Source organism: Etheostoma cragini, chromosome 19 (genome assembly GCF_013103735.1).
Source record: "Etheostoma cragini isolate CJK2018 chromosome 19, CSU_Ecrag_1.0, whole genome shotgun sequence".
Lineage (NCBI taxonomy): Eukaryota > Metazoa > Chordata > Actinopteri > Perciformes > Percidae > Etheostoma > Etheostoma cragini.
Genome location: NC_048425.1, coordinates 4881819 through 4905822, shown reverse-complemented (window position 1 = coordinate 4905822; position 24004 = coordinate 4881819). Strand labels below are relative to the sequence as shown.

General features: G+C 40.2%; 4 protein-coding genes and 1 long non-coding RNA gene across 8 annotated transcripts in view; 3 read left to right on the top strand and 2 right to left on the bottom strand.

The window, feature by feature from the left end:
• Positions 1-6141, top strand: part of LOC117934984 (protein mono-ADP-ribosyltransferase PARP14-like) — a 10509-nt gene extending 4368 nt beyond the window's left edge. For both annotated transcript variants that reach the window (XM_034857032.1, XM_034857031.1), the window contains exons 5-17: positions 5-277; positions 625-861; positions 998-1219; positions 1325-1391; positions 1661-1807; positions 1938-1997; positions 2360-2536; positions 2852-2990; positions 3100-3155; positions 4479-5171; positions 5295-5425; positions 5513-5690; positions 5852-6141. In XM_034857032.1, coding sequence (XP_034712923.1) covers positions 5-277; positions 625-861; positions 998-1219; positions 1325-1391; positions 1661-1807; positions 1938-1997; positions 2360-2536; positions 2852-2990; positions 3100-3155; positions 4479-5171; positions 5295-5425; positions 5513-5690; positions 5852-6132 — 2661 coding nt within the window. In that variant the 3' untranslated portion in view covers positions 6133-6141. The remainder of the gene's footprint in view (positions 1-4; positions 278-624; positions 862-997; positions 1220-1324; positions 1392-1660; positions 1808-1937; positions 1998-2359; positions 2537-2851; positions 2991-3099; positions 3156-4478; positions 5172-5294; positions 5426-5512; positions 5691-5851) is intronic.
• Positions 6142-7699: 1558 nt separating this feature from the next.
• Positions 7700-9998, bottom strand: cbln11 (cerebellin 11). Its single transcript, XM_034857220.1, has 3 exons — positions 9567-9998; positions 8372-8500; positions 7700-8076 (listed from the first exon to the last, which is right to left on the bottom strand). The coding sequence occupies exons 1-3, from the start codon at positions 9955-9957 to the stop codon at positions 7796-7798; spliced, it is 801 nt and encodes a 266-aa protein (XP_034713111.1). The 5' UTR covers positions 9958-9998; the 3' UTR covers positions 7700-7795.
• A 285-nt stretch (positions 9999-10283) lies between these two features.
• Positions 10284-23000, bottom strand: LOC117935003 (kelch-like protein 33). Of its 3 annotated transcripts, XR_004654646.1 has the most exons (6): positions 21645-23000; positions 20402-21323; positions 20151-20318; positions 18150-18806; positions 17668-17671; positions 10284-10294 (listed from the first exon to the last, which is right to left on the bottom strand). XR_004654646.1 is itself a non-coding variant. In XM_034857085.1 (4 exons), the coding sequence occupies exons 1-4, from the start codon at positions 22615-22617 to the stop codon at positions 18284-18286; spliced, it is 2586 nt and encodes an 861-aa protein (XP_034712976.1). In that variant the 5' UTR covers positions 22618-23000; the 3' UTR covers positions 17700-18283. The 3 variants fall into 3 exon arrangements, 2 of the variants coding, with proteins under 2 accessions (XP_034712976.1, XP_034712977.1); XM_034857085.1 differs by lacking the exons at positions 10284-10294; positions 17668-17671 and having other exon boundaries at positions 17700-18806; XM_034857086.1 differs by lacking the exons at positions 10284-10294; positions 17668-17671; positions 20151-20318 and having other exon boundaries at positions 17700-18806.
• Positions 10564-15027, top strand: si:ch211-63p21.8 (kelch-like protein 33). The gene is made up of 4 exons (XM_034857092.1): positions 10564-12047; positions 12144-13092; positions 13202-13372; positions 14322-15027. The coding sequence occupies exons 1-4, from the start codon at positions 11219-11221 to the stop codon at positions 14839-14841; spliced, it is 2469 nt and encodes an 822-aa protein (XP_034712983.1). The 5' UTR covers positions 10564-11218; the 3' UTR covers positions 14842-15027.
• LOC117935127 lies at positions 18730-19326 on the top strand. Its single transcript, XR_004654689.1, has 2 exons — positions 18730-18834; positions 19190-19326. It is a non-coding gene; the product is annotated as an uncharacterized LOC117935127 (long non-coding RNA).
• Positions 23001-24004: the final 1004 nt, after the last annotated feature.

The following is a 24004-nucleotide window of genomic DNA, read 5'->3' as shown; positions in this document are numbered from 1 at the left end:
TGAGGCTATTGTTACTGCTGTTAAGAAGTTTGGCAGTCAAGGAGGGAGAAGTCTGAGCAGAGTTATCCTGATTGATAATAGAGCAGAGGTGGTTAGGGCAATGCAGGAAGCGTGTGACCGGCTTCTCCAAGGGATAAGTACTGGAAACAGTCCACCAAGAGGTCTGGGCTTCCAGATGGATGATTCTGCCCAAGACACAGCAGGAGGAGCCACTGCTGGAGCTCCCGGAGGTGGTGTTCATGTAGAGATCATTCAGGGAACCATCGAGACCCAGCAGGTATGACACATTTTCTGATAATCTTTTTTACTTGATTCCAGATGTTGGCCTGCTCTCCATTCCCCACACCAGACTCTGTATCCGAAGGTACAGCCTTTAGTGTTGCCCCATCCCTCTGGAACACCCTCCCAGATATCTGAAATGCTACTTCCCTAGACAATTTTAACTTTTGCTAAGCCACAGAGTCCTTGGGTTTCTTGGAAAGGTGCTATATGAATTCCAGTTATCTGCTGTAGTTGCACCAGTACCAGCTGGGTACTGGTGTCTGTTTGCATACAGAGCAAGATGAACATGGTGGTCATGATCAGTGTCAACTTGGATACAATTAGATTTTTGTATTTTTCTAGGTGGATGGCCTGGTGTCCCCTATGGTTAGCTGTGATCCCCTTTCTACCCGTGTTGGAAAAATTTTGTCCAACATTGTTGGACCGCAGCTGACTGCAAAGTTTCATAAGGAAGCAGGCGGAGCAACACAGCCTGGTGGAATAGTCCTGTTGGATGGCCTGCCTGCACTTCATTCTAAAGGAGTGTTCTTCATCAACCTGCTTCCCTGGGATAACAAACAACAAGAAACTGCGGTCCAGGTGCAATCACATGTTCAGTAAATATGTCTTACTAGACTGTACAACCAAGTTTGGTTTAAATGTGTCTGTGTTTTGTTCTTCCTACTTTCTTAAGACTACGGGGTGACGTAACCTTCTCAATCATTGAATCTTCCAGGTTCTGAGACAGTGCATCAAAAAAATGTTGGCTTCTTGTCAGATCAGAGGTTTTAGTTCAGTTGCTCTCCCTGTGGTTGGGACCGGTGCGGTCCTACGTTTTCCACACAGCGTGGCATCCAGGGTTTTACTGGAGGAGGTCCATGAATTTGAAAAGAACCAAGTCACAAGAAATTTCCTGGTCCGCGTGGTCATCCACCCCAATGACAAAGAGTCTAGCAAGGTAAAGAAAATGCAGTAGCAATGCCTTGTAGAAAAAGCAGGAGTACAGTATTTATTTTGATTTACATGTGGAACTGGAATTAAACCCTTTACTTTGTCACTACAGGCCTTCCAGTCTGCCCAGAAAACTTTGCATCTCAGAGGATTCACCAACGATGCAAACCCAGACAAAGGTTAGTGTGAATATTGTCTATCAAAGTCTTGCTCAACCTGAAATTGAATAAAGTGCTTATTCACTAATTCTCTAAAGCTGCAATAAATATTGTCAGGCCTCAGCAGAGCTGAAAAACATCAGAGGCCCCCAACCACCACCATATTTCACATGGTGAAACATGTTAGATACCTACTAGCTGGTTATAAATATAGACAATATTGGTATTTATTTAGTTTTTTTTCATTTAATCTCCTAACTGTTGTTTCTTTTATTTTGACATGATATTAGCTTCCTTTTACCGCCATGTCTCCATAACTAATGATGAGGTCACCGCCATGTTGGGGGGAGTCAAGCTTCAGATGGTTCGCGGTGACATCATCCAGGAGCACACTGATGCCATTATCAACACAACCAACTTCAACTTAAATCAATCAGGTATGATTGATTTTCTACATCTTTTTTTAATATTTAAAATATGTGTACACTGGTGTTAGTTTTAAGAGTTTTGTGTACATTATATTAACTTAAATCCTATAGTAACACATAGTTTGCACAAACGCCACAGGTGTGTCCCAAGCCATTCTGACTGGGGCGGGGTCCACTGTCCAAGCAGAGTTAGCACAAGGTAAGCCTTAAGTGGAAAAAAACTATAAAATTTCTTTGAAAAAGTTTTGCGTGTGCACAATACTGTCTTTGCTATATGACTACTAACAACACAGGTAAACCTGGACCTTGACCTGTTTATTGCAATTTGTTTTTTTATTTGTCCTTAAAATAACTGAATCGAAACATCAGAAAAAAGAACAAGAAATTTAAATAATCCCAACAGTTTTGGTGCTTAGGTGTAAATGTTAGTGTAAAAGTTGTTATATCAATCAAAAGAAACTAAAACTAATTGCTTTAGTTTTGCAACAACCATCCCAAAATCTTGTAAACAAATCCAGCATAATGTTTTTGTTGTCCTATTTGCTTTTATGGTTTTGGCAGTGGGCGAACCAGCAGACTTAATGTGCACAACAGGACCCGGGTTGCTTGGCTGCAGGGAAATCATTCATGCCAGTTTTATGTGTGACCCTCAGACGATTCGGAAGAAATGCAAAAAGATACTGAAGCTGTGTGAGAGGAAAGGCTTCAGATCGGTGGCCTTCCCAGCTATCAATACTGGTTTGTAATGTTTGCATGTGTGTTTATGTGAACTTGTGCATTATGGTAGACACCAAATTTGTTTCAAACAATATAATGTACATGAAGTACATTAGAACAACTTGATCAGCTGGAAATTAGAAGATCCATACATCTATAGATGCATTTCTGTTGCCCTATATTAGCAGGATAGTATGTTTATTTAATGATAGTATGAAAATACACTAATACAAATTTGACACATTACAAAAAAGGTTACTACCAGTCACTGCAGCAATGGTCGTTGGTGGCATCTCCATGTGGATTTACAATCATCGTCTTTTTTTATCACATCAGGTGAGGGTGGTATGGATTCTGACAAAGCTTGTAAGGCCATGCTGGATGGCATGACCTCGGCTATTAAGGACCTGAAACCAAAGTCCCTCACACTCATTCGCATTGTCATTCTCCATCAACCTGTCTTCCGGGCTTTCAGGTCAGATATAAATCTCACTCATACAATGGAAAACATTGTCAACGGCTGCATCGTTTGACAAGTCAGGATAGATTGTTTTAAACTTCCTGTGCTGTGATATTTTTTGCAGATCAGAGCTGGAGAACCGCTTTGGACAAACAGCTGCTCCGCACCTCAGCCTGATAGGTTTGCTTTTGTATACAGTATAAGACTTGAAAATGTTTGACTTTGTGCCTAGTTATTATTATTAATAGTTACCAGGTTTATGATCTTAGTTTAGCCTGTCAGCATGCTACCATTGGCTAATTAGAACATGTATTTGACATAATACACTACCGGTCACAAGTTTGGGGTCACTTTCAAATTCCATACCACTCCATTATAGACAGAATACCAGTTGATCTGAGTGGGGGGCTGATCTTTAATGCTATATCTACATTGCCCATTATTAGCAACCATTCCTACAATTTTCCAAAGGCATATTCTGTTTACTAATCTGACATCATTTAAAAAAAAAACTAACTGAGAATACATTGGAGAACCCTTCTGCAATCATGTAAACACATGATGTAATCTGAAATCGGCTGCCCTGGTTAAACAAAAACAATACTGATCTCAGCTTGTATTCTGTCTATAATGAAGTGCAATGGAAATCTCTAAGTGACCCCAAACTTTTGACCGGTAGTGTACATGAAAAACATTTGACCGGAAGAATTGCATTGTCTTAAATGTAAAGGATTGACCAAAGGTTTGGGAACGCATGCTCTCTGGACCTTGAATATCTGTTGTCACTTCAACCAATGTCCATTTTAATGCCAATCCATCCAATAGTTTTTCAGTTGTTTCTCAACTGAAGAGTAACAGATATCAACCTCATGTAAGTTGCGGCAACATAACTGTAATTATGATGATGACACTCAGCAAAAGATTTAACACAAGTAATCTTAAGAGAATTTTTCAAATACAGGTCTTTATGAATTCCAGAGGTAACCAAAAATACAAAACAAGTTGTTGGGGGCAAATATAATTATACAACCTTAACGGAATAGTTTACTCAAACATAATTAGTTGTGTATATAGTAGTCATCTAAAAAACTAAAAGTGACAAAGTGCAAACAAAAGACTGCAGAAAAGGTTATAAAATATGTAAAAGTCTTTCTGAAAATTCCTTTGCAACGTTATCTAGGTTACTTGTAACCATTTGTGGTCCAATGGAAATCCAAAAACAACTTTTTTTCACTAAGCTATTGCTAAACAAAGCATTACACGCACAACAAATTCCCTCACAGGAAACTCAAAAATACATTAATCCAAAAATGGTTTGTGTAGCAATAGTTTAGCGACTTAGCACCATGGTGATATCTTTTGGTAAATGGTAAGATTGGCAGATGAAAACATCGATACAAACAATACTGTCAGTTAAGTCAATATTGTGGATATCACAGACTCAATCTTATCTTGGCTCATTGATGTAATGATGTCTCTTTTTGCTCAATCCTTTTTTTTTAGAAAAAGCTAAACAAAAGCTTAAGAAGTGTTTAAGAGCCTCCTCAACTTCAGCACCTCAAGTCAAAGCCTTTACCTCCTCAAAGCCACCGCCAGCTGTGATGAATGTGATTGGTTGTGGTGCAGACACCATCAGGATCATCAAAAGAGATCTGGAGGGGATCCTGCAGAAGCAGCTGGTGGAGAGAGAGGTGGATGTACAGGATTTTTCCAGGCTTGATGCAATGGAGCTGGAGGCAGTGCAGGCAAAAGTCAAAGTCTTTGGAATAAGCCTGGAGCACAAGATACGTCAAAGTGCTGAAGATGTGAACGGCAACAGAGCAGGAAACATAGCTAGTGATCGCTCAGGGTCAGGTAGAGAGGTTTATGTGCTGAAAGGCCTTAAAGATGACGTGTTGAGCGTCTTAGAGCTTGTACACAAAGCAATCCAAAAAGCACTTCACGAAGATATCCAAGATAAAAAAGAAGCAACGTTGGCTCTTGATGTCCAGTGGTCGATTCAGAATATAAATAAAGCCTGGCAAGAGGTGAGCCTGCATGATAACTATGTGCTGGAGGAGGCACACATGAAAAAACAAGTGTCAGTAGATATAATGGCACCAGACGGCAAGGTGACTGCAAACCTCAAGGCCCAAGAAGCCACAAATTGGCTTACAGGCATCACGTACAAATTGAAAAGGAGCGAGTCTGAAACAAGTATGTCACATTTTGTAGTTTTACTTAAGATATATTCTATATTGGATACAAATCAGCAAAGTATTTCTTTAACATTCAGCTATTTGTGTTAAAAACATATCATTCGTGTGACTTTGACTTTAGGCGAGATGCCAACGCAATGGGAACCTATGAACGGAGAAGTCTTAAAAAAGGTTGAGCTGCATCCTAGCTCACTCGAGTACCAGGACGTAGCCAATGGCTTCCTCAAAACAGCTAATTACAACATTCTCAAAGTGAGTTTGATAACGCGTTTAACATGGCATTAGAAAACCTACAGTATACAATAAGCAAGGGATTGATTTTTTTTTTTCTCTTCTCAGATTGAACGTGTGCAAAACCTCTACCTGTGGAATGCCTATTCAGTGTTTAAGCAGCGTTTAAATGCCAAAAATGGTCCAGCAGACCTTGGTGAGAAGTCTCTTTACCATGGCACATCCGCCCAGTCATGCAACTGCATTGAAAAGAACGGATTTGACAGGAGCTACGCAGGAGTAAATGGTGAGGAATGTTAAATGGCAAGCTAAACTAACCGGCTTTTGGCTTTAGTTTCATGGGAGTGGTGTCAATCTTTTTTTATACCTCTCTGCAGCTAAGTGAATAGTGTGTTGAACTACTCCTTTAACTTGACATGTCTTTTTCATCTTCTAATTCTATCACAGGAACAGTGTTTGGAACGGGAGTTTACTTTGCTGTCGCTGCAAATTATTCTGCCGGTAACTTTTCTCCAGCAGACCCGTCTGGTCTGAAGCGGCTGTATGTGGCTCGTGTCCTTACCGGCCGTTACACTGTTGGAAATTCTTCCATGAGAGCCACACCTCCTCGAGGCTCAGACCCCACCGACTGCTTCGACAGTTTGGTGAACAACCAGCAGCAGCCCACCATGTTTGTGATTTTCCACGATGACCAGGTCTACCCAGAATACCTCATCACCTTCAGATGAGTAAAACTGCAAAGGTCATGGATCAACACTGTACAATGGTGTCACAGCGATCCTGGTTAAATAGTACAACAATAATGATAGCTTAGAATGTGCCTTACATTTTTACTTTCAGTTAATTGTTTTTTTATCCCTAAGCAACACAGAAGCCCTTTTACAGAACTGTATACAAGGGTGTAACTTTGGGTTTAACATTCGGGGGGGGGGTTTAGATGTTTAGAAACATTTTGAATGTCAAACCCTTCATTTCTGGCTAATTTTTCTAAAACAGTTTGAGCTTTTTCTGTATCAAGTTATGGTGCAAATGTCTTTAGGTGAATGAAATGTTTTTTTTTGGGGGGGGGGCACTGGATAGTTTTGATTATTGGGGGGGTGTATCCTCCATCCCGCCTGAAAATTACACCTATGACTGTATAACTAAAACAACCAGATGTGGCAACAAATAGAAAAGATGTCTTCTCAGCTGAACAAGCAGTTGCAACAATGGCATGTAGTGAACTATAACATTAACCATGTGAATTGTCTTTAATTAGAGGGAAAATGTGAGACTTTAAAAAAAGATTTTTTGTTTCTTTTCAAATACATATGTGTGTGATATCACAACAAAGATTGTTCTTTTAAGGGTTATAGTATTTTTATTTATCTGATCTTGTTTGTCTTATATATGGAAGGGTTTTTCTGGAAGGGTTTTTATAGTTTTGGGGCATTATTCATCCAGTTAACTTTGTTTGAAATGGAAACAAAATTTTAAAACTTTGAATAAGTCTTGATTCTTCTTTTTCTCAACACAAATGGTTGAAATAACCTGCGCTATTAAAGGGTCACACTTTATTTGGACTTCCCCTAAGTGAATGTTTTGCTGAAAAGTCTGCTGTAAGTGAGTTTCAAGTGAAAAGTGAAGAATTCTGTTGACCGTACAATGAACATTTTGTAACAGAGGATTTCAAAGCAGAGATGTTTCTTTGATTTTTTTTTTTTTTTAAGACAATACTGGAGCAACAGATAGGGTGTCTGTTTTGCCACCACCGATAATTTACACAATATTTATGACTAAAAATACATTACACAAGAGTCAAATTAATTACAATTGATACACCTGCATTGACAATTTTAGAGGGAGTACACATTTCTTAACAATACAAATAAAATCTTCAATAAAAATTATTGAAAATAGTACATTATGATTTTATGGTACATTGTTATTTAAAGGAATTCAAAAGTAGTGGTAATCATGTGACTGATGAATCATTGAGAACACAATATACACATTCCACACACAGATGTGTAGCCTAGTGGGATGGAGGCAGAAGAAGCTATGGTTAACTTTGCAAATAATTAAGTACTATAATGGGTCCCCATAACCGATTGATTATAATTTAAAAAACAGAGTAAAAACAATACTAACCATAGAGTATAGAAAATATGAAAAGCGTGCAGTTATGGATACCAATTGTGTATGCAAACATCTGTACATTCTGTCTACATATGCATGTAAAATTAGAAACTGCAGATTTAGGAGAAAGATCACATATAAGTAGGCTTTATTAGATACAATCATTCCACCACAAGAATAACATTCTTCTACATAATATTGTGTTTACAGCCACAGATAGTCACATCACTTATCTTCTAGCCATTATTGAAAGTTTGATCTGTTTCAAACACTTCACACAGGGAAAAGCAAATATCCACTGAATGAACAATAGTTATTTCCATTTTCACTAATCTTCATATCCTTCCATAGACGAACATTAACACTGTCTCCAACTTGTAGCTGCAAGATAGCGCTGTTAGATCCAGTCAAATCGTTGGAAGAAACATGACCATACCATGAAACTATCTTGTTTCCATTTTGGTACAAACTGCCACCACTGGTTCCATCACCTCCCCAGGAGAAGGAAGTGTAGGTGAAGTAATATACTCCTTGCACTGGGGCTGTAAAAAAACCTGCAACAACAGAAACATTTAAGTACTTAAAGGCCCAATTCTCTCCAGTATTTTACATTTGCACTGCAGTAACTATTTTAAACACTAGCTGTCAGTATTACATGTTGCACCTTTAACAGAAAAACAGACGTAAAAGCAAATACATTTTAAATGAATTGCAACAGAATAAGAGTGAGTGAAACAGAAAAAAGACCAACAGTTATCTTTGGTACATCTAATCTACCACCAACACTTGGGTAATGGGACAGAGCAAGTAAAAAAATAATAGAATAGGAGAGGAACACTAAATACTGACCTGTGACTGGGCTGTAATGTCCTCCAATGTTGGACAGAACATTTCTATACACCAGAGAATAATCAATATTTACAGGACCAATGGTGCCATCGTTGCCTAATGTAGCAGAAAATGCAACCCGATGATGTCCTAGGGGATAAAAACAAAAATTCATCATTATTTTGAATTTGGTTCCCTTTTTTTAAAAATAAAAAATAAACAGCATGTCAGAGTTTCATGATCACACCTTCCAACCTACTGTACCCACAAATATCCTTTAAGCCAAAATTGTTAAGCAACATAAGAAAAATGACCAAGAAGCGTCTTCTGTTAGTTGATCTGACAATGTAAAACCTTTCTCACGCATGCCAAACTTTCTGTCACGTCTACCTCTCTGTCCCTCCCTCCAGCCACATTTCTATTTCCCAAGCTTAATTGCCACCTCACTCCTCATCCAACCATTCCCTCCCGCCCTGCCATAACCCCTTTCAGCCAGTCCAAGCACCTAATTTTCCCTGCCCACCTGCTCACATTTTATCCATTTCCCTCATTAGCCTGTCAGTAAATATACCATAAATAGTATATATATACCAGGCCCTTTTCCCCAGTCAGTTGCCAGATTGTTGTGCCTTGTTTTTTGAGCCACCTAAAATCTGCCACATGTATCTGTACCTAAATCTGGACCTAACAGAACTCTCTATCCTGCCTGTCTGCATCTCTTTCCTGCCCACATTCCTGTTTACCTGTAGACTCTGTTATCTCTGTTTGGACTTTTCTACCCATGGCAGTAGCTCATGCAGGCCTATCATCATTCTATCAACAAATACCTGAACTGAGCCTATATTAACTATCTGTGGTACTTTCAAATCCATGCAATCAATTTATTTATATCCTTTTTTTCTACTTACAATTACAACAAACATCCATGTGATTATGTGTAGCAAAAGCCTGTATAGTGTTGAGTTCTTCTCAAAAGAAAACTCGGTTTATAGCTCTCTGCACTAAACAAGAGTGTGAGAGAGAAAGTTGTTTAAAATTTGAAGCCTTGACATGTTGCAATTATTTGAATAATTTTAAACATGATGTATTTATGCTCAAGGAAACAATGTGCAACCACAATTTTGGTGTAGCCAAATAATTCAGCTGAGAACATGTGATTGTCATGAAAAACTATGGCTCTGCACAATCATTGTTTTAGTATAATATATTGCTTTACCTTGATCCAGTGCGCTCAGTTCAGTCACTCTCCCGTCCAGTGCAGTCAGCTTCTTCTCATTGGCCTCCAGCTTTTTGTTTGTTTCCTCCATGGCTGTCACAGTGGCTGCAAGCCTTTCTTCCAGAGCCCCCAGCTCCTTCAGCACAGTGTAGATGGGTGGTTCACAGCTTGGCTGGGTTGTTGTTTTTGTTGTTGTTGAGCTGGTTGTCAAAATGGCTGGCGTTTCTAGCCCTTGGTTTGAATTCTGGAAAGCATCTTTCTCTACCGAGTTATCCTCCAGATCTTCGTATGGCAGCCTAGTGATTTTGGTCGGATTGTTTTCACCACCAGTCTGGCATTCAGATAGACCAGCAAGCAAACACACAACCATCATCACTGAGATTGTCTCCATTCTTCAGCTTGGAAGGTACTTCTTACATATATTAAAAATGACAGTTTGGATGGTTTGGACTGTTTGGACGGTGAGGAGATGTGTGTTTTTATAAGAAAATCCAGGTTAATCATTGTTTATAGAAACCAATGCATAAATCAAAGCTGCAGCAAAATAACTTTATCCTATTTCCTTATTGCATCTTGGCAGTAATTTACAGGATTATTTTATTAACTTATGACTTAACCTTGGATCGACATCAAAGCAAGTCAAGGTCACTGTGTTTTTGTTCAATTCTACTTTAATGCTTTTATTTGCCCTATTGTACTTTGGATCATGAAGATAAAAGATAATTTTTCTCCTTGATAAACAAAGTGCGTTGTAATAGTCTTAAGCCTGGACAGTCATAATAGCACTGTCCAGTTGGCGGTGGCAGTTCTAGACCATTGAAATGGATAACCCAGGCTGGGGCCACATGTGGTTTGAGGGGTACTATATATACATACATACATACATACATACAAGCCCAAGTGTTACATATCACCAACCTTCCATGGGTTTGGTTTTACAAAAAGACAAGAGTACGCATTCATGTTTGACTTTTTTTAACCCTTGCCCTCCCTTTACCACTGACATGGAGTATACAAGGTATCCCCTGGCCATGTAGTGGAAAACAATGAACAAAATAAAGGTATGAAACCAGAAACTAGAATAAAATCAGCAGAATTGTACACCTGACATTTGACTTGAAATGTGACCCTTGACAAGCAAAATGGGTCTATTTAGTATTAATCAATAACAAAATAAACAGTATCTTATAAGTAAACCTATGCCAGTTTCCTTATGGCTCATTGACAGTTTTTGCTGTTTATAAGTTGTTATTCCAGTAATACAACTTTAAATATCAAAGTTAACTTGGTCAGTGGTGGGAAAATATTTTACTTGTCTCTTTATTGACTTCCCATTAAACTCAAACCATTGAAGTTCCGCCCTGTTTTCTTCCTTGATGAACACTACAATGAAGTGAGTCCCAAGGTTCAGCTGAAACTGAATCTCTCCGGCCCATTAGTTATTAATAGCTGCTTGTTTATGCAGCGAGGAAAGTTAAGTTGCAGCGTAAAGGGGATTTTAAGAGGACAGAAAGCTTTGTGAAGGCAGAAAAAGTAGATGAATAGGAGAGAAGAGTGTATTTTTCATGACAATATTTGTGTATTTATAAATGCCACTAAAAGATCACTGTCGGCAGTAGTTCAAAGAGACAGTTAAGCCTATAGCCACAGACATGGAGTTTACCTGCCGTTACCTGCCAATGGAATGGGAAGATCGATGGAGGAGAGAGAAAGAGAGGAGGAAAAGAGTGATTGAAGAAGGTGGAGAAGAGGGAATAGAACAGGACAACTGCGAGTTGAGGAGGATCATGGCTTACAATGACTCCAGGATGGGGCTTACAAGTGAGAGGGTTAAGAAAGGAGGGTCAGAGGTCAGAACGAGTGGTACTAGTCAAGAAGGAATTGGGGAACATATGAGCGAGGACACATCTGGGGATGAAGGACTTGGTGATAATGTCCACATATACCGCAGCAAAACGTATCCTAAAGAGATATTTGTTGCCCTGAAGGAATTCTGGGATTTATCTCTTCTCACAGATCTGACTCTTACCACTCATAATGGTAACACCTTTGACGTGCACTTGCCTATCCTTGCTGCCATCAGCTCATTTGTTCGAGAGAGGCTGAGTGATGAAAGTGAAGAACAATCAGACAATGATAACAACGTTGAAGTCCAAAGGCGGTCATTGTCTCTGTCTCCTGAGGTTGATCATGTTGGGCTACAGGCAGTTTTGGAGTTTGCCTACACTGGAGCCGTATTGTCTTCAAACAAAGACAGCATTGCTTCGATTATGGCTGCAGCTCAAGCACTGGGCATCCCTAGAATACTGGATTTCTGCAACAATGAGAAGACAATAAAAGAAGATGGAAGTTCTACAAAGGAAGCGCAAAAGATATTTCCCCTAGAAGAGATGAAGATTACTCTTCAGTCCATTAAACAGTTGTGGGCAGACCGTGTTTGGTGTGATGTGATTTTAGATGTGGATGGAGCTTTACTTCATGGTTAGTAAACATTAATGCTAATCATGCATTCTATATGTATCTTGTTGACAATTATTTGATCTTGATTAACAGAACTCTTCTTTTGTCTATCTCCAGTCCACAGAGTTATTCTGGCAGCAAGCAGTGACTACTTCCGTGGCATGTTCACCTGTGGGATGAGGGAATCCTATCAGACCTGTGTTGCCCTTCCCTTCTTGTTAGCTTCTGAGTTAGAGCCTCTGATTAGTTTCTCCTACAGTGGGACCCTTCCACTTAGTTGGGACTGTGTCTTTGAGATCACATGCACGGCCCTCCAGCTTCAGTTCCAGTCTACCCTCTTGCTTTGCCTTGATTTCATGCGAAAGGAAATGGAGACCAGCTCCTGCCTGGATGTGGTATCTTTCGCAGAAGCCTACGAGATGTCAGAGTTGCTTGAGGAAGCAAAGGACTTTGTTATGAAGAACTTCTGGGAGGTGTCAGCCACGTCAAAGTTTCACGACTTACCAGCAGAAAAGCTTCTAGACATCATCCGCTGTGATGGTCTGTGCGTCCCCTCAGAGTTGGCTGTATTTCGAGCTGTAATCTCTTGGGTTGAGGCTGATCCCGAGGAAAGACTGGGGCAGGCTGGCCTACTGATGACCGGAGTCCGCTTCCCTCTCATGACTTTTCGAGAGTTCCGGGAGGTAAGGGCCATAAACTTGCGCTTGGAGTGCTTTGGAAACAAGAAGGTGGAACTCTATGGTTCGGCACTCAAAGAATTTGGTTTCAGCCTTCCAAATACTCAGGATCAGTGCAGAGTCCGACATCCCAAAGATTCTCTCATTCTGGTCGGGGGAGACCAGCTGAACCCAGATGTTGGCCAACGCATACCAAGCAGGGAACTGTGGTTTGCAAACTCCCTACGCAGTGGTACAGGGTTGGTGAAGGAGATGGAGTGGAGGAGGCTGGGTGAGATGCCAGACAAGCCAAAGTTTAGGCATGGAGTTACAGCAATGGGGGGAAGATTGTATGTGGTTGGAGGATGTTACTTTTATGCTAAGGATGACGTGATGAAATCGGCCTACAGGTAAAAATAACCAATGCACCAATATCCTTCTCTCATTGTCACACAGATTCAAAACTGTGGTCTCACCGTTTTACCATCTTTATCTTTATCTTCATTGCACACATGCTAGTTATGACCCTGTGCAGGACAGCTGGAAGAGGCTTGCTGATATGCAGGAGTTCAGAAGCAATTTCTCAGTGGTGGTACACGAAGAGCGTCTTTATGCTATCGGTGGAGATAAGGATATCAACACCAACGTAGACAGCGTTGAGACATACAACCAGGACACTGACTCCTGGAGGTAGGAAAAGTCATGCTACACTTGAAGCATTCTACTTGACACAGTATCCACCTTTCAAAGCATACTATAAGTACTGGGGCAAAAAGTATCAATACCTAGCTTTATTGTGCCCAAAATCACGCATATCAGGGGTATGTATTGAATGAACATGCTTTAAAATTGGTCAATGTTTATAATGTATAAAATATTTTTGAACAAAATACCTAAGGCAAAAGCTGTGAGTTTCCTTTTACGTTGACTCTCTCTCCTTCCATACAATTGCAATACCAAAGGTTGGCCAGGTGATGTCACCATTGTGACTATACAAAACACTTCAAAAAAGAAATTATTTTAAACACAGTAACACAGTGAGCTTCATCACAAGATATCAGTTAAGGTTTAATTACACATACTGCTTATATAGAGTTTCTTAACAGCCTAAATAATGCCACTACTGTCTTCTAAAGTGATATTGACAGTTGATTCATGTTTCTCATGAATGTATCCAAGTGAAAAAAGAACTAACTGACATCTGGTGAATTTTATGTTTACAGTTGGTTTGGTTTCTGCTCCTCATTTAGCTTTGAAGTTCTCACTATAGAGTGTGGTCAAAACCCTAATATAGTGCTCTACTTATACCACGCTTAAATGCTGCTGTTGGATGCCATTTCTCCCACGATACATTTATGGTATAAATGATGTTGGCCCATAAAACGATAAGTTCCAACAGCCAAACTGAAGCTCATTTCCTGAAGCTTTTATAAATACTACTACATGACAGAATTCCCCTTTTTTATGTTTTTGATTAGGTTTAAAAGTGATTATTCTGATGTTAAAATGTATAACTTTGAAACGGCAGATCCTGTCGTTTAGCTGCAGATCTTGTCGTTTAGACTGAAAACTAAAAAGATTGATTTGTTTAACCCCTCCACTATACTCAAGTCTAATGTCTCTTATTCCAATATTTCAGCTTTGTCCAGCCCCTGGATCAGGCTCTGAGTGGCCATGCTGTCACCGTCATAGATGGCGGAATCTTCATTTCTGGAGGATTCAACTGTAAGTATCAATGTCTGGTTTCCACGCACCTGTACCGCCCAGAGAGAGGAACCACCTACCTGGCAGACATGACCCACGACCGGGCCCAGCATTGCATGGAGTCCCTGCGAGGCCATCTTTACGTTGCAGGTGGTCTGTGTAACCTGAGAAAGTTTTACACTGACCAACAAGCCTGTGAGGTATACGATCCTGTGGCCGATTCCTGGACTGCTTTTGCATCATTGTCTGTGCCCCATGTTGGGGCTGCCTCGGCCGTTCTAGAGGGGAAGATCTACGTGCTGGGAGGATACTGCCAGGATGATTATAGTGAGTCTGGACTGGTCCACCGGTTTGATCCCAGCACACAGCGATGGGAGAACATGGGCAAGCTGCCTGGGGCTGTTACAGACATACGGGCCTGTCTGCTGCGGTTGCCCCAACATTTTAGATTTTAGTAACTGGATGGATAAGATGCTCGTTTTTTTAAACTGACAGGCATGTTTTGGTTTGATGTTGTCCTAAAATTCAGTTAGTTATTGTGGTTCAGCTTGACAAAATCCTGTTGTTTTGTCAGAGACATGGTAGAAGAATAGAAATGTAAGTCCAGAATGATTCTGTTGGAAATGTTGTTTTTAATATACCAAAAAGTAGGATAATAAAATCAATAAAAAACAAAAGGTCAAGATAGGAATTTTGCATGTGAAACCAAAAGTCAACTATAAATTTCTGAAAATTGTCTGACCTCTACGGACCTTAGTCAGTGAGATACGTCCTCATTTTCGTAGTTTTACGTCAAGTGAGGTCAAGTGAATAAAACAGTCACTGTGGTCATATGTGAAAGTCAGGAGTTAAAAACGACCGTTCTGTGCGACAGAACGATCAGATTTGTCAGTTTGGCAGGCAACCTATTCTGTCTTTTAGGTATGAGGATGTGTGGGACGTCACAGAGAACATGAACATGCATTTTTCATCCTGCTATTTGTCACTCTTTTTTTGTTCTATCATTTAAACATCAAGCAATGCAAAACTCGGAGGTCTTCAAACTAAAAAATATGATAATGTGTTAGATTTATAGCACTTGGAAATATATTTTTAACCGTTTACTTTAAAAGAAGTCCTTTATTATCCATAGTTTACGTAATAACCATGGATGCATATGTCACATTCTCTATTGATATTTTAATGGCAAAATCCTCCCAGTAGGCCTGTTGTGACACATCTGAGGGCCTCAACACTGCTTACTCTCTTACATCTTAGGACCCTTTTCTATGAAGAGAGCAGGTATGTAATCACAGAGCAAAAACCACCTTTTGCAAACTGCAAAGAAAATATCAAAGAGATTTAAAGATCAAGGAAATGGAGTTCAGTGCTTTGCTTCTGCTGCCCCTCCTTGGATTCTAGTTTGTGTTGCCAGGGTTTGGACAGAGAGGAGACATGGATATGCTGAGTGGGATGACAGATGAAGTTAAATTAATAAAGAACTTGAAGGACAAACCGAAAATTTTAGAAAGACAGTAGAATAAAGTTGAAGCTCTAGAGGCCAAGTTCAACGCAACTGTAGACGAGCTGATGAGACAGAAAGCTGAAGTGTACGGACTGGAGAAAGACAATGAAGGTACAAGTTCCTGATGATGAATTATTAACACATATATTCCCACCCAATTGTGAGTAATGCATTTGTTCTTTGTCGTACTTTTTTTTTTACAGGCCTGAAAACAGGGCTGGATTCTAAAGGAGGAGATGGAAAAGGTGAAAAAGAGTAGTGGTATGATCAAACTTAGTGTTTAATTTTCTGCATTACCTCTGTATTTTATACCATAAGATACTGACTTAAAGACAAATTAATCTGAATGTTTTGATGGATTTACCGTCTACAGGTGCTCCTCAGATCGCGTTCTCTGTCTCTTTGGCAAACTGGGGCGATTTACAGAGGCGCCTGCACCAACAAGGCCCGGATTTTAAAAAGGGTCTCCTCAAACACTGGCAATGGTTGTGACCAAAATGCCTACTGTATACAGAATTGTGCACAATGAATGTGTGCATGTGCTTGTAGATAGTTAATTAAACTACTAAACATATGTTTTAAACATATTTCTAAAGGGTCTATGACAGAAAACTGCTTGGTCAGTACCACAGATGTTTTGAAGCAGTTTGTTAAAATACATTTGCTTTTTTTCTATAGTTGAAAACTACTTGTAGAGTAAATGTCCTAAGGCTGTAAAACTCAAACAACTGCTTCTGGTTTTTCAAACAACACAGAGAACAGATTGCTGATACTCTTTGACTCAGGTCTAGTGTTTTTAGTGCTGCTTTTTTTGAACAAAAGCTTCAATTCTAATAACAATAAGTTGAATTTAGGGTTTTTCACAAACACAAAGCCGCAAATGAGTAGTTCACTCTTATTGACAGACCTAATTTCATTGGTTGAGCCAAACCTGTTGGGGCCGTTTGCTCCCTGTTCCATTTCAAATAGATTTTAAGATATTTCTAAACACTTTTAGAGCATGCTTGGGTCCGGCCTTGAGCTACATATGATGTTAACCCCATTTGGGCTAGTTTCTAGCCTTAGCTCCTCGTGTGGGGGATTTTTGGTCAGTCCTAAATCAAGCCTTGAATCTAAAGGTGACTCTGTTTTTGCCATCAGTCTACTGGCTTTGGAACAACCTGTTGAAGATAAGGCTTGCAAAATCAGGGACTCCAGATAAAATCTGTTCTCAACTTGGTTTTTGTCATTTTGTCTCAATGCTTCATAAGAAGCTCTGCCTTTGAGAAGATTTAGAGAAATACAACTCAAGTCCATTTGTACTTTGAGTTACTAATATTGCATGTGCTAGTCTTTTCTCTGTTGCAAGAATCTTCACAGCACCAGTGAATGGTCTCTACATCTTCAGCTTCAGAACGGTGGTTGTCAAATTTCACCCTATGATAGCCTTTCAGCTGACAGCTCAGACAGTAGCTGTAACGTCATTGTCTTGCAATTGGCTGCTGGTGATAAAATGTACATGGAACTGTGGGATAACGGCAGTGTGTTTGAATAGACACACAACCTTCAGTGGTTTTCTTGTCTTCCTACTGTAAATGATTAGAGACAAAGAAAGATTGCATTGTGCTTTCACACCGAGGAGAGATGCTTTTGCAACAATATTTGTAAAATCTGGGAAATTTTATTTTTTATTGCTTTATTTGCATTGTGACAATGTCCCAAAGCACGTGCTGACCAGTCCATGGCGCTGAAATGAGAATAACAGGATGATTATGATTATCCTAACCAAAATGAAAACAAACCTTTATTGAAAAATCTCAAAAACCCATGCATTGTTTTATTTTGATGTACATTTTAATGAAAATATTAAGGTGTGAGGCTTCTTTAGAACAATAAATGCAAAATATACTTGTTACATTGTCTCTTTTCCTGTCTGTGGTGACTTAAGACATCTTTCTGCATGTTCTACAGTGACAAAATATGTTCACCAGCCTTACACTAAAAGTATGCTAAACAAGAACACAAGTGAATTGTGTTCATATATGGTTATTGCAGTTACCATCTCGTAACTTACAGTAGTGTAAATATGTTAGTATTCTGTTTTGTTACGTGAACATTTTCATTACAGTACCTTCTGAACAGTGTGCAGTTAATCTGAATATATTGCACAAAAATGCTCTGTTACATAGGTATCCTATTGTTTGCATGTCTATAGCTTTTATTGAGGTACTTCGATAGATAAATTTAACTTGATTAAGATATCAAGCTATGGTGAGATACATCCTTACTTCGTGGAAAAGTGTTTTCTAAATTGCAAAAATATCACTGTTATTAACATGCAATAGGTAGCCTAACATTTAGTATCAAACTATAAAACAACAATACACTAATGACATACTGTATGTCATCATGTCTTACAATCGGAATTGGGGTGGCAAATACAGCACACATGCTCGAATGTCATTGTTCGGCCCAGGCATCATGCCCATGTTCTGCCAGCTTTGTGTGGTGGGATCGTAACAATGGACCATCTTAGTGTCACGGAAGTTCTCCTGGCTGTACCCACCTAGCACATAAAACTTTCCCTCCAAAACGGCCCCTCCTGCTCCCACATGTGGCACTGGCAGAGGTGTGAAGGCCGTCCAGGAGTCAGCAACTGGATCGTACACTTCACAAGCTAGCTGGTCAGTATGACTCATGTCATCAGCTGCAGTGAATCCACCCGCTACATAAAGACATTCATCCAGGGTCTCCATGCAGTGACATGCTCGAGGTTTGGCCATGTTTGCCAAATAAGTACTTCCATTCTCTGGGTGGTAAATAAACATGGATGAAAGAAATTGGTGGTGGCTGCTCAACCCTCCTGAGACAAAGATCTGTCCTTGTGAAGTGTTTGCCACATGGCCCCCCAGAGGCAAATCCAAGGGCCACATGAAGCTGAAAGAGAAGACATTAATATCTCAAAGTGTGTACTTCAGTGTGTCACCATTTATATCAAATATCAAATGACACGTAGCCAGTCGGCTAATTGTGAATCTTCTAAAACAAGTTCTACCTAAACTAACGCAATGCCCACATGCATTTACATGCATTTTGAAGAAAAATATCTAGTATCCAATCAGTCTAATCTTTTTTTATTGTCAAGTAAGGTGTTTCTTTAAGGCTAGAATCTCTGAATTGGATTGGCTCAGCTCTACATGGCATTCCCCTTATCACTCCTCAGCTAGGGGAGTTTCAAGCCACCTCTTAGACAGTTAGTCAAGCATGTTCTTGCAGTTCACACTTTGAATTCTCTATTTGTTTTGTCCTTTCATCACCAGGGCATATTCAACCAGCCAAGAACCACCGGCTACCAGTTTCTGGCTATGGCTCAGTCTTTCTCTGCCAAACACGTCTTTTTTTCCAACTGCTGTCCGTTGATCCCAACTAATCTACACTGGACAAACTTCAGCCTCTCCAACACTCCGGTTAAGTTTCATTAAAACATATTTATTTAAATGTTTGTGTTAGGCTAGGAATGTGTAACTTATGCAGGTAACATAAGTAATATACAAGTATCAAGTATCATCTGAGGGACAAATTTACCATCCCCTGTCTTTGTCAACGAATTAATGCATCTGATTTTATGTTGAGGTAATGGGAAGTTTTTTAAAAGCAAATCATAATGTCAGGTCAGCCAATTGTTACTGCTTATATAGTCTTTATCCGTGACGTTTCACTTCCAGGATTGCTAGCATGGTTGGAAATACCGCAAGTTGTCACTCTTTTCTACCGGATGTACATTACCTTTCGCTTTCTTTGTGTTGGAATTTTAAACTAAAGTGGATTTATGAGGACTATGGTTAACTGCTCCTCAGATCTCTGCAGGGTAAATCCAGACCGCTAGCTAGACTATCTGTCCAATCTGAGTTTTCTGTTGCACGACTAAAACAACTTTTGAACACGTTTCACACAAAACAAGTTCCTTCCCAAGGCTATTTTGCAGAGGCACGGTTGCTCTGTCACCCGCTTAATGTCACCCATGACAATTGTGATTGGTTTAAAGAAATGCCAATAAAGCAGAGCACGTTTTTCCCCCATTCCGGAATGCTGTGTGGACCCTCCTTTGCAGCGCTCTTGAGGAGGGTCTGGCAATGCAAGACTACTGCTTACACAACAAACAGATGTTGGTTAGCCTCATCTACTCAATATGGTACAAGCCATCTAGTTGGTAATTGGCCAGAACGCTTGATGCATATAGCACATTTTGTTTTGGTAAAAAGAATATCCCTTTCAACATACTTCCAAGAGTTTCCAGAGGGGCAGAAGCGTTCCACACTCTCTATATATTTGTTGTCACAATGTCCGCCAATGGCATATATGTTTCCGTCCAGCACAACCACGGAGAAAGAGCATCTCTTTTGTTGCATTTCAGCCAGGCTCTCCCAGTTGTTTTGAAAGGGGTCATACCTACAGATGTGATCAAATGGGACAAATATAAATATAGAGGCATTGGAAGATGTCCTTAAAATATTAATTATCACCTCTCTTACCTGTAAACAGAATTCATGCTGTCACTTATTCCATAATACTTCTTGCCTCCAAACACGTACAGTTGTCCTTTGAGGACAGCCACCTCATGACTGAACCTCTCTGGCTCTGGCATCTCTCCTAACATTCTCCACTCTATGTCACTTTCTCCTTTCTTATATTGCCTTAAGGAATTCCCAAACCAGAGTTCTCTGCTGATTCTGCGGTTGTCTTCAGAGTTCTGGTCCCCTCCAATCAAGACGAGACTCTCTTTTGGCAAATAGATCCGACACTGACTTTCATTGGAGCAGAAGTCCTCAAAGACTGCTTTATAGAGCTTTGCCAGACTGGGATCAGACCACATTTTCAGAGATTGGACCTCTTCGAATTCCTTAGACGTCATCAGGGAGAAGTGGATGGTTTTCATTAGTTCTTTAGCAAACGTCAGCCTTAATTTAGGCTTTGCTTGGATCCATGCCACCACTGCTTTGAATAAAACAAGCTCGGATGGAACACAGAGCGAGCGACTGTTCAGGCACAACAAGAGCTGTTTGGCTGGAAGGTCCTTGAACTTTGAGGTGCATGCCACCTTTTGGAATTGACGCAGGAAATAATCCTCTGCGACTTCAAGAAGCAGCCCCATCTCATAGGCCTCAGCAAAAGATGCCAAATCCAGACAGGAGTGAGGATTTATTTCTTGATGCAGGAAGTTAAGGCACAAGGAGAGGGCAGGTTGATACTGGAGCTGGAGAGCAGTGCAGGTGATCTCAAAGACATACTTCCAGCTGAGGGGGAGAGCCCCAGTGTAGGAGCTGTCAATTAGAACCTCCAGCTCTGAAGCCAAAAGGAAGGGAAGGGTCACACAGGGCTGATGGGACTCCCTCATCCCCAAGGTAAACATCCCACGAAAGTAGTCACTGCACACAGCCAGAATGACTCTGTGGACTGAAGGGACAATGGTAATGAGTACAGTTTAGACCCACTATGATCCCAGAACTACCAGGTTCAGGATTGTCTTAATTAAACTGACATATGGATCAAACCATGGAGCAAAGTAGGGAGGGTTGGAGTGGGAGCACAATGCAGTGAGGCAATGGCAAATGGTTTACATGGCTCACATGTCAGTTGGAAGGGCCCCTTAGCAGAGTTTTGCTTAGGTGACATGATAATTTCAGTTAAGCAACCATGCACCAATGGATTGTGGCCTCTAAAGTGGCTGCTATTATACATGTGAACAAATGTACAACCAATTGGTGGTCTACTCACCATGAAGTGATCCTCCGAGAGCTTTTAGAATGACATCACAGCCCACTCTGTCCATCCACAGCTGTTTGATGGACTGAAGAGTGGTCATCATTTGTTCTGCAGCTGAGAGCTTATTCTTCTTCTCTCCAGTTTTTGTGGACTTTTTCCCCTCCTCATTGCAGATATCCAGCACCCTGGGCGCGCCCAATGTTTGAGCCGCAGCCTTAATCTGGTGCACAGTGTTCTTGTTCAAACATGATATGAGGCCAGTGTAGGCAAACTCCACAACCGCCATTAATCCAACATGATCCACTTCTGGACCCAGAGTCACCAACCACCTGTGTACTCCAACACTTCTATCTTTTCTTTTATCAACTGTATCATTACCTATGTCACATCTACTAAGACCGTCTCGGATATGGGAGCTGACAGCAGCCAGAACAGGGGAGTGTACGTGGAAGCTGTCCCTATCCTCTGTGCTCAAAGTAAGGTCAGTGAGAAGGGAGCAGTCCCTGAACTTTGTCAAGTTGTGGAATATGTCTATGTGATGATCATCTTTGTAGTAAATCTTCACCACATCTTCGTCATTACTATCTGCTTCTTCATCCATTGAATGTTCTGCTTCCTCATCATCCTCTGTAGACTTTTTCTCTTGACACTTTTTGTGATGATCTTGAAACTCTTCTTCTTGCGTTATCCATGATGTGGCTGCTTCATTCTCATTGGTCAACTTCTTACTTTCATCTTCCTCCTCTTTTTGTTCCTTAGAAGTAGACGGTCCTTGGATGCAATTTTGAGTCCTCCTCAACTTTTCATCAGGACCTTCCTGTTCCTCGGAATCCTTATATTGTTTCTCAACATCTTGTACCTCATCCAGCTCCCCATTCTCTATAACCTCTCTCTCAGAGAGACTCACTCTCTCGCTCCTCCTCTTCTCCAGCACTTCTCTCCTCCACTCATTCCTGCATTGGCTTTGATTAACTTCTAATGCCATACTCTCCAATATAACTCTAATGTGTGCTACCCCCTTTAACTTATCAAGGCATTTACACAGAAAATGGAAGCTGTAAGTGATTGAAAAGTAAGTGATTGCAGATCACTTACTTTTTGCACAGTTTAAGAGGAAGAAGAACAGAGAAAAATCCTGCACGTCCAGTAGGAATCCACTCTTTGGATGCTGCTGTTATTGTTGCACGTTGCTTCACCTCTTTACACCAGCTGTGTTGTCTGTTCTGCTCTTCTACTGTCTGCTTCTCCCTCCTCCTGCATGTGTTACATGTCTGAGAGTGGCATGTGAGCCCTTGATTCCTTATATGACCAAAGAAGTTGCTATATTCAGAATCTAGACTTTTGGAATGTCAGCCTTGAGCTTAACAAAGGTTTTATTAATTAATTAATTTTGTTTGTTTGTGGTGGGTTGATAAACTAAATGGCTTAAATGTAGGCTAATGTCATTTTTCTGATTTTCTTTTCTCAGATTTACTACATTGTTTTTGTTGTTTTGTAACAAAAGTTATCTCAGGAAACTTTACAAAGTAGGTCTAGAACACACTCTATAATTAACAAAGACCCAACAATTCCAGTAATGTTTTTGTTTACTAAATTTGAAAGTTATTTTAATCATTTATTATAAACAGTGTATTTACAAGCAATGCAATGTTTGCCATTGTTAATATTGTTCCACTTTGCAACCTATACCTCTAGTGATCAATTCTGATATTTTTATTGTAAAGTTTTGACCTTAAGCAAGCAATAAATCAGGGAATGATCTAATCCTAGAGGCAGCTGGATTTCTGCCCATCCGAACCAAAAACGTCTTGGCATCTTAAGTCTGAACCATATGACTCAGATTAAATGCCTTGACGGTCACCAGCGGGATCACATTGCTTCTCCACGTCCAAACACAGTGGCATCTGGGTCACTGAGAGGAAGAAGGAGGCCAAAAGAACACATTTTACACCTGTTGCCTTGTGATAACAGAGGAAAACAACAGCTGTGTCACCTTCACTTGAAATATAGTTGCACAGGTCGCAAATACTGTAGCTGACAATGGATCCTCACAAACACACTCTCCCATTGTATTGTCAGAATGGTACTGGGTTGCATCAGCTATCTGTAAAATAAAAACAACTTGTTTGTTGAGTCTCTTATAAATTCTTAGTAACTACCAAACTAGGGATTTACTTTTACTAATTGGATAGTGCCAATAAATGCTAGTGGTGTGTATATCTGCTTTTACCAATCGGTCGTGAGAGAGGTAGCCAGTGTGAACATCATTTCAGTTGACACTTAAGCAGCAGTAGTGGTTGTTAGTGGCCTAATTTGACATTTTAACATTTTTCTGTTGCTTTTTTTTAATGAATGTACTGTAGATATGAATG

Bases quoted from the DNA above. Each gene is read 5' to 3' on its own strand.
- cbln11 (XM_034857220.1), bottom strand. From the start codon at position 9,957: ATGGAGACAATCTCAGTGATGATGGTTGTGTGTTTGCTTGCTGGTCTA. The intron at 8,501-9,566 runs GTAAAGCAATAT...TTTATCCCCTAG, and splicing joins ACTGAGCGCACTGGATCAAG to GACATCATCGGGTTGCATTT. The intron at 8,077-8,371 runs GTCAGTATTTAG...CTGTTGTTGCAG, and splicing joins ACATTACAGCCCAGTCACAG to GTTTTTTTACAGCCCCAGTG.
- si:ch211-63p21.8 (XM_034857092.1), top strand. From the start codon at position 11,219: ATGGAGTTTACCTGCCGTTACCTGCCAATGGAATGGGAAGATCGATGG. The intron at 12,048-12,143 runs GTTAGTAAACAT...GTCTATCTCCAG, and splicing joins GGATGGAGCTTTACTTCATG to TCCACAGAGTTATTCTGGCA. The intron at 13,093-13,201 runs GTAAAAATAACC...CACACATGCTAG, and splicing joins GTGATGAAATCGGCCTACAG to TTATGACCCTGTGCAGGACA.
- LOC117935003 (XM_034857085.1), bottom strand. From the start codon at position 22,617: ATGGCATTAGAAGTTAATCAAAGCCAATGCAGGAATGAGTGGAGGAGA. The intron at 20,319-20,401 runs GTAAGAGAGGTG...TCACATCTGTAG, and splicing joins AGCATGAATTCTGTTTACAG to GTATGACCCCTTTCAAAACA. The intron at 18,807-20,150 runs GTATGTTGAAAG...CTTCTCTTTCAG, and splicing joins CCCTCTGGAAACTCTTGGAA to CTTCATGTGGCCCTTGGATT.